General features: G+C 42.4%; 1 protein-coding gene and 1 pseudogene across 1 annotated transcript in view; one reads left to right on the top strand and one right to left on the bottom strand.

The window, feature by feature from the left end:
- Positions 1–2,923, bottom strand: part of DNAH7 (dynein axonemal heavy chain 7) — a 385,917-nt gene extending 382,994 nt beyond the window's left edge. Inside the window, exon 1 of the mRNA XM_062189419.1 lies at positions 2,765–2,923. Within this exon, the coding sequence (XP_062045403.1) occupies positions 2,765–2,779 (15 nt within the window). The 5' untranslated portion in view covers positions 2,780–2,923. The remainder of the gene's footprint in view (positions 1–2,764) is intronic.
- Positions 2,924–6,543: 3,620 nt separating this feature from the next.
- On the top strand, positions 6,544–7,192 carry LOC133767081 (protein tyrosine phosphatase type IVA 1-like; annotated as a pseudogene).
- The last annotated feature ends 2,252 nt before the right edge of the window (positions 7,193–9,444 follow it).

Genomic DNA, 9,444 nt, shown 5'->3' on the forward strand with positions numbered 1-9,444 from the left:
AAGGAAAAGAAATAGAAGGAAAGGAAAGGAAAGGAAAGGAAAGGAAAGGAAAGGAAAGGAAAGGAAAGGAAAGGAAAGGAAAGGAAAGGAAAGGAAAGGAAAGGAAAGGAAAGGAAAAATAGAAGAAGTGTGTTCTGGAGAAAAGCTGACAGCTTTTTCCCCTTCTCTGCTCACAATTTTTAGTGAATTTGTGGGGAGCTGCCTGGTCTTTGTACCTTTAAACCTCTGAATAGTTGTACCTATAAACATCTGAAAGTTCTTCAACTGAAACTCTAAATTCCTTATTTTAAGTTTTAATTAATTTAAAAATAAAATTAGACATCAAAAAGGGTTGTATATTTCTTTTAAATATGTAACTTAAGAGCCCAGTCGTCTATTCCTGTAAAATGTCACATCACTCCCAACCTTCCACTAATGAGTCTGTTAAAAATCTCCTTAGTAAATATGATTTTACCACCTGCACACTTCTTCAAACTGAATGAATACATAAGTAAATGTCACATAAAAATGCCATTTCCAAAAGTTTAATCCATTCTGTTTGTTTTAGGTTAAAATATAGAAACTTTTATCCTTTTAAAAGGAAAATAGCACTCTAAATTAGCATAAATTAAAGTATCAAGATGAGGTTTAAAATTACCAATCAACCAAAACAGTGGGAGAGGGCCCTCTGCTGTTTAAAAATTGTATGTAGAAAATGAAAATAATCCTAAATGAGCTAACATCCATTCATTCAAGGTCCCATTGCCTCTTCACTAAAACATTAAACTTTTTTGAAAGGAGAGGAAGACATTATGAGTGTTATTTCCCAGTATCACTTTCATGATGATTATGGAAAACTTAGAAACTAACTTGCAGGTTTTTAGTGAATACTTTTTAGTTAGGGATGTGAAAATTGTGAAATAACAGCTATTCAGAAGTGCCACTACAAATGTAATCACAGTGTGTTTTAAATTCCAACAATGTACAATACTGTTCACAATCAGGACTGATTTGGACATCAAGCAAAGAGGCTTCTTAACCTATATGGATAGTGATTGTGTGTTATTTTTAATGGAATGTGATTACAACAGTATCACATAGAAAAAATTACTAGTGAAGCCTATAAACAAACGCTCCATTTTCTAGTTACTTGTATGTTTTTTTTTTTGTTTTTTGCTTTTCCTTGCTCATTTGTTCTTTTACTAGTTATTATCTATTAAACTGTGGTATACAGATCAAAGGGTCTGTTTCTTGGTTCTTGGCTTATTATATTTCATTCAGAACATGCTGAAACCACATTTTCTTGAGAATTTAGATATTCTGTATTTTATTAATTAATGAATTATTAATGATTACCAACATTTTCTGTTGGTAATCTACAACCCAATGCACAGGGGACTATTTTTAACATAGTTTCCACAATAAATTCTAATATTACCAAAAGAGCATTATGAAGCAATGAGAAATAATTATAGTTTAGTATCAAAACAAAGAAGCCAAGCAAGTTTGGCAGGCTTTAAAACAACTTTTTCAAGAGGGATGTTTCCAATGTCCCTTTCCCTAACCCATCTCTACATAAAGAGCAAGCCAAAGCAATGACCATGCTCAAGGCCTTTTCATTCTGCGCCTGCATTAAGATGGACCCTGGCAGACCCTGGGATGCAGCCGGGATGTCTGATGTAACTGGATCCCTGCCACCCTGAATGCCTGGCTTCAGCTGCTAGGGGCATTTGAAGGAGTGAACCAGTGGATGAGATCTCCATCTTGATCTCGATTTCTCTCCCTCTTAAAATTTTTTTAAAGGTGGCCAGCACCGTGTCTTAACAGGCTAATCCTCCGCCTTGTGGCACCAGCACACCGGGTTCTAGTCCCGGTTGGGGTCCCGGATTCTATCCCGGTTGCCCCTCTTCCAGGCCAGCTCTCTGCTGTGGCCCGGGAGTGCAGTGGAGGATGGCCCAAGTGCTTGGGCCCTGCACCCCATGGGAGACCAGGAGAAACACCTGGCTCCTGGCTTCGGATCAGCACAATGAGCTGGTCGCAGCGGCCATTGGAGGGTGAACCAACGGCAAAAGGAAGACCTTTCTCTCTGTCTCTCTCTCTCACTATCCACTCTGTCCAAAAAAAAAAAAATTTAAGGTAATTGATCATTGTTCTGTATTTCTTTTGGTTACAGGCGTTATGAAGTTCAAGAGATTTTTTTAAAGTAGATACTGCAACACGCATCTTTTACTACGTCCGTGCGACTATTTTCTTAACAAGAGCCATCTGCCACTGATTGAAGATCTTTCATGTATGATGCATTATAATTATTGCATGGGACTTCCCCAATAAGCTTAGAAAAGGTGTTGTGACTTCTGCCGTCTGCATAAAAGCGGGAGAACTAAGCCTCAGACGCAGTGACCGACGCGGCCAAGTCACGGGTGCAGGAGAGGTGTGGCTTCTCATGCTGGCGCCCAGCCCCACCGCGACTCCTGCGGCGCCTCCTCTCACCCCCGCGGAGCCACCGGCAGCTCGCCCGGCAGCGTCCGGGCCAGGTTCAGCCGCGGCGCCCCCGTGAGGCTGACGCGCTTGGTGGTTATGACGACACGAAGGCCTAAAGCCCGGGAAAAGAACTTTGACGGGCATTAGCGGAAAGCGCTCCCCACCCAGGTGGCCACTGGGGATAAGGGAGCCGCGCACCACGGGTCACAGCTGAGGGGTCGCAAGCTCAGGCTCTTCAAACCCCCGTCGAAAGGCAGACCGAAGCGGCAGCGGAGGCGGGCCTGGCGGGAAGCCGCCCTCTCACCTGCTCGCTGCTCATGGCGCCGAGGACGCGCTGCCGCAGCGGCAGCTCCTGAATCGCTCCTCCTCCGCTCCTCCTGACCCGAGAGGAGACGCTCAGGCGACGACCCCCACTCTCGGCTCCCTCCGCTCCGCGACGCTGAGCTGCCTAACGTCCCCACAGCGTCCGTTGCTAGGCAACAGGCCAGCGCCAGCTCCACTTCCGGTCACCGGTTGCTCCCGGAACTGGGCCCGGGAAGCCGTCAGTGGGTCCACGCAGGAAGGGTTCCCACGGAACTCCTTGGCGTCTTGGCACCAGTGTGTTGGAGCGGCAAGGTGCGCGTTGAACTGCTGAGGACGGTGTCCTGCCAAGAGGAATGAATACCCTTTGATTAGTAATCACTTCAGCTGTCTTCGCTCATGCTTCTGCAGCCTCTTAACAGCTGGGTGCACGGACCGGACCGCTTACCTTAAAACTCTCATTTAGCTTTATCTGTGCCTGGAAGGTCTGTGAAGACTAGTGTAATAAAATGATTGCAAATTTGAACGGTGCTATGGAAGAGGGAAATGAAGAGGAAAAAAATGCATGCAAAGCTGGAGCCAGTAAGAACCTATTCTTGTTTGCCTGCTTCCAACTCCTGCTCTTCTGGTTGACTTCCCACAAACCAGAAACTAGGCCTTGGAAGAGTACTCAAAAAAAAACTTTCAGAAACTCGTTTAAACCAACATTCACAGATGGTTTACTACATGAAAAGTATTGTGCTAGGCACTAACTAGACATTCACATATGACCAAGACACAATCACTCAGTAGAAGCTAGGAGGAGGTTCAAGCAAGTATTATGCAGTGGAGAGAGTGTTGGGAATGAATCGGCACCGAGAATATAAAGCACCAGTTTTCTCATGGAAGGGATGGGGAAGCTGAGGTCTGAAGAAAGACAATGCAGAGACCGTTCCAGTCAGAAAGCACATCGTGGAGGCCTAAAACAAGAGAACGTGACTGCTAGAACTCAAGCATGGTTCAGAAAGGTTAAGGGGTAGATTTGGATAAAGAGGGTTAGAGAAAAGTCTAAATGACCTGAGGTGGTAAGCAAGTATCTTAAAGATCTTATAAAACATGCAAAAAAAAAAAAAAAAAAACAGTTTCAGAAATAGATGGTGGTAATGGATTCATACCAAAGTGAATGGATTTAATGCCAAATGCCATTGAGCTGTACATTTGAAATGGTTAGAATGTGGGCTGGGCATTTGTCACAGCAGTTAAGATGCTGCTTGGGATACCTGTATCCTCTGTGTCCTTTGTTGAAGTGCTTTGGTTTGAGTCCTGCCTCTGCTTACAAAACAGCTTCATGCTAGTGCACTCTGGGAGGCAAGCAGGTGATGGCCCAAGTATTTGGGCCCCTGCCTTCCACATGGGAGTCCCAGTTGGAGTTCTGGGCTCTTGGCTTCACCCTGGCCTAGCCCTGGCTGTTGTGGGCATTTGTGGAGTGAACCTGTGGATGGGCAACGTCTCTCTCTCCCTTTTAAACAAATAAATAGTTTTCTCAATGGTTAAAATGGTAAATTTTATGTTGCAAACATTTTACAACACTAAAAATTGGGTTGCATATACTTAAAAGGAGGAAATCTGAACCAAAAAGAAGAAGAAATGACAGGATTGTATTTTAGAAAAATCACCCTACCTTCAGTATGAGGGAGTCATAGGAAAAGGCAGGCCTAAATCCTGTTAGAAGGCTTTTATTTCAGTGAGAGATAAGGGTATGTAAATCTGGACTAATGACAATGGGAGTTGACTGAAGTGGACAAAACAAGATATTTACAGGATATTTGTTCTGTTAAGATGTGGGCTATGAATGAGAGAGACTGGGGAATGGAGTAGTTCCTGGAGACAGGCGTATTTTTTCAAACAGAAGAGTTTTGTGTTTAAATGCGATTAGGAAGGGAAAAGATACAATAATGGGATAAGTGAAAGGAGAGGGGATTAATTCTATGTGAGACTCACGTTGCAAGAACATCTTGTAAAAGGAAGAAAGAGGAAGAGTGAGTGGAGATGCTGGTGTTTAGAAGTTTGCTGGCAGGTAGTCAGAGTGTTCCCAAAAGATGAGTTTGATTTTGTTTGTAATATAGAAAGCAAAGTCATCTGCTAGAAACAAGTGGGAAGGTGGTAGCCAGGAAAGTCAAAAATTTCAGGAGAATGCAGAAAATTTACCTGGCAGAAAGAAGAGAGAACACAGGCCGGCACCGTGGCTTAACAGGCTAATCCTCCCCCTTGCGGCGCCGGCACACCGGGTTCTAGTCCCGGTCGGGGCGCCAGATTCTATCCCGGTTGCCCCTCTTCCAGGCCAGCTCTCTGCTATGGCCCGGGAAGGCAGTGGAGGATGGCCCAAGTCCTTGGGCCCTGCACCCCGTGGGAGACCAGGAGAAGCACCTGGCTCCTGGCTTCAGATCAGCGCAATGAGCCGGCCGCAGCGGCCATTGGAGGGTGAACCAATGGCAAAAAGGAAGACCTTTCTCTCTGTCTCTCTCTCTCACTATCCACTCTGCCTGTCAAAAAAAAGAAGAGAGAACACAAATGATCAAAGAACTTGAAAAGGGCTCAGTTGAAGCCTGTGAATTCATGGTGATGGCAATCCACCTAACTCTGTGTGTGACTCTCCAAAGGTCTTCAACAGAACAGGCTTAGGTTCAGAGACCAGCGCTTGGAGATTTTCCCAGGCTGATACAACAGAAGGACAGCAGGGCAAGAGAATAGAGAATGGAGAATTTGTAGTAGTGGGGTTGAGATAATCACTGAAATTAATACGGAAGGAAAGAGGGCTGTTAATGAGGAGAAAGGGAATGTTAAGCAGCTTTGGCGGGGGTCTCATCAAGAGCAATAGATTGAGAGAAACTCTAAAAGCAGAAAGCTTAGGATGAGGGTTTAGACTGCAGTTTCCAAAGTGGAGAAGTTCCAATTGTTGACAGTCCCCCTTTGTGGCCATGGAAGTGGGTGTCTGAAGTGTTTTGGCCATGGAGCATCAGGAACTAAAGTGATAAGGCCATGGCTGTTCCCATGGTTGCTGAAGTCGGAGAGTAGAGAAGAAACCTGCAAGTCAAAGTCTTCAACAGATGAAGCAAGTGATAAGGAGGGAGGATGATATGAGCCTAAATTATAAGAATTTGTACTGGGGCGAGGAGCTCTCCTCTGAGCCACTCACTGCATGGTAGAGTGTGGTGCCCCCGCCACCACCTGCATCGCTGCCACCGCCCCACAACGACCACCTCCGCCCCCTGCCCTGCATCCGCCGCTACCGCCTGTGTCGCCGCCGCCTCGGGACCGGCTGTATGATTAGGCCACAATCTTCAATGAGTAAACATATTGCTTTCTGTGGTGTTCTTGGTCACACATTTATGGAGTTTCTGAAGGGCAGTGGAGACTACTGCCAGGCACAGCACGACCTCTATGCAGACAAGTGAACTGTAGAGATCCGTTACTGCTCCACCAAGAAGCCCCCATAAAAGTGGTTAACCTGGACACAGAAGTGTTGGATTGAAATCCACAGAGCATTTTACAAGAGTTCTGACCTGGATGGGGTGAACCTCAGTGCACTTCCTTTCTGTTGCCTCAGTATTACTGGATTGAAGAATTGCTGCTTCTTGTCAGGAGGTTCATTTCATTTCCCATTACTCCCAACTTCATACGTAAAGCACTGAGAATCCCAAGTGGAAGATAGTGAAGTAGACTTCAGTTTCTTTGCGTAATTTCTGTATTCAGTTTTTTTAAATTCTTTCATAATCCTATTAAGTGTTTTTTAAGTAAATTAACATGGCCTGAATGAACCGCTCAGCTCCTGTGGAAGTCACGTACAAGAACATGAGATTTCTTATTACACATACTCCAACCAATGCAACATTAAACAAATTTATTGAGGAACTTAAGAAATATGGAGTTACCACGATAGTAAGAGTATGTGAAGCAGCTTATGACACTACTCTTGTGGAGAAAGAAGGCATCCATGTTCTCGATTGGCCTTTTAATGATGGTGCACCAAACAGATTGTTGACAACGGTTAAGTCTTGTAAAAATTAAGTTTCATGAAGAACCTGGTTGTTGTATTGCTGTTCACTGTGTTGCAGGCCTTGGGAGAGCTCCAGTGCTTGTCGCCCTAGCATTAATTGAAGGTGGAATGAAATATGAAGATGCAGTACAGTTCATAAGACAAAAGCGGCGTGGAGCTTTTAACAGCAAACAACTTTTGTATTTGGAAAAATATCATCCTAAGATGGGGCTGCGCTTCAAAGACTCCAATGGTCATAGAAACAACTGTTGCATTCAATAAAACTGGGGTGCCTAATGCTATTGACTTGGAAGAAGAACTTGAGACAGGATCTAATTTGTCATACATATTAGCCAACATGTTGGCTTGGTGAGTAAGTTTAGTGAAGCTTCCAAAGGGCATTGAAAATTAGTTTTACCAGGCCATGAGTTTGACAGAATTGCAACCTCTATCTTTGGGTTATAACCAACGTATTTGGACACTTAGCAAAAGATTGTTGCTGTTTAGTATTTAAAATGTGCTTATCATTTGTACCAATTGACTTTTCCTGAAATCATGCAATATTGATTTGTATCTTAAATCTATTCCCATGCCAGAATCTTATCAATACATAAGAAATTTAGAAAGATTAGGTGCCAAAATACCCAGCACAATACTTGTATATTTTTTTTTATCATACAGAATTAAAATCCCAGGAACTATGAACACTCTAGGTCTTATGTGGTTTATTCCTTCAGTCATTTCAAACATTGAAACTAGGGACTATATGGTTATTTGCCTGCTCACTTTATGTTTACATCTCCCACATTCATACCAGTATACATCAGGTTTGCTTAACCATTGATTTCTTTTTTTTTTTACCAAGTTTTATGATTATTAAATGTTTCTATAAATCTTTTGCTGTTAATATAAAACCTCCATTTTGAAAAATTTACATTGTACAGAAGCACATGTCTTTAATGTCTTCAGACAAAAAAAGTCTTACAGTTAATTTAACATTTGCACTCTGAGGTGCAGCTTAACAAGGAGGGCCTGAGAAAAGAATGGGAGGGGGCTATTAAATATTTTTAGTAAAATGTTGCCTTCGTCTTGTGCATAAATGTAGAATATGCTCTTTAATTTAGTAAATATTTTTAAGAGGTAGAGATGCTTTGTTATTGTAGCTTAAAATTCTTAATCATAAAATTTCTGAAATTCTTGTAATTTTTTCCATACTTATCAAAAGTTGTTTACCAACTTATTTTTGTTTGAAGTGTGATTTTTTTTTCCTTCCCAACCTCTTGCAAAAAAAAAAAAAAAAGAAGTGGGTTTCTGCTAATGAATTGAGCAGACATCTAATATTTTATATGCCTTTGAGCTGTGTAACTTAATACTTGAATACTTGATAATTTGTTTTATTATGTAATTGATAAAATGGTGATGTGTATTAATGTTGGTTCAACCATATATTTATACTGTCTGGGAATGTGTGGTTATAGTTCTGTGGGAGAATAATTTGTCAGTGTTCACCAGCTTGTAAAAGCTTAGTGCAAGAGCTTAAACATCTAAATAAATAATGAAATGCAAAAAAAAAAAAAAGAATTTGTACTGGAAAATGGCATAAATATTGCAGATCTGATCTCCCAAACCTGGAAAGTGGAAGAATTGAAAAGTCCACTTGGAAACTGAGGCTTAGGGGAAAGACAAATTTCAGTAAAGGCCTAGTCGAGGGAGAAGCCTGAGAAGGAGTTGAAGATGTAGGGTCATTTTTTCTTTTCACAGCCTGAGGACACAGGGAAAAGACTCAAACTCCAGGAGTCAGCCATGTGGGAACAAAAAGCACCTGGAATGCGAGAGCCCTAGAAGGAAAAAGAAATACTTCTGGGTTTATGCCACCTGAAAGAGGTGTTCTGTCAACAGGCTGCCAGAATCAGTGCCATCAAGTCCCAGGTGTTTCAGAGGAATTTAAGGCCCTTGGCAGAAGTCCACTGTCAACTGGATTACTTCAGGGAGGATGATAGTCCACATGAAGGGGCCAGCAAGACAGAGATAGAGTCTCAGAAACAGGACTGGACAGAGATGTGCATAAAAGACTCGGCCATTCAACGCCTGCTCTTTCCCATCTACAGACTTTCTTCTTCATTCATCCCACCCACAAAAGTCTAATTGAAATGTACAAACATCAGGCTCCTCTGACTTTCTGCTTTGCTGCTGCTTGACCTGGTGTCAACTTCTTGTTTGCAGAATCTTTAGATTTGTTTTCAGTAGAGTACTTTGCCAGAATGATGGAAGGAAAACGGTTTTATAAAAACTGATGAAACAATTCTTTTATATTCGTTGAGTATCATGATCTCTGTCAAGCAAAAGGAATATGGCTCCTGGAACTGAATTCCCACACTAATTCCCACAGTAATCAGTAACGCCACAGTAAGACTGAGCGCTGCGATGAGAGCAATTAAAGTAATCTGTCCTCACAGCTAAGGTTAAGTCCAGTTCACAGAAATCACCATATTTCTCAAAATGTTTGGAATGAATTTTAGGTTAGACATATTGGGCCACCAGATTTTTCAGGTTATAGGAAGGCACTTTATGACTGCTGCTACTTGTCTCCCTGAAATACTCCCTTTTGCTCGGTTTACTTTGATTACAGCTATCTGTATGCTTTTGACTTACTAATCTAGAAATATGGA

The sequence above is a fragment of the Lepus europaeus genome, chromosome 1, assembly GCF_033115175.1.
Source record: "Lepus europaeus isolate LE1 chromosome 1, mLepTim1.pri, whole genome shotgun sequence".
Taxonomy (NCBI): Eukaryota; Metazoa; Chordata; class Mammalia; order Lagomorpha; family Leporidae; genus Lepus; species Lepus europaeus.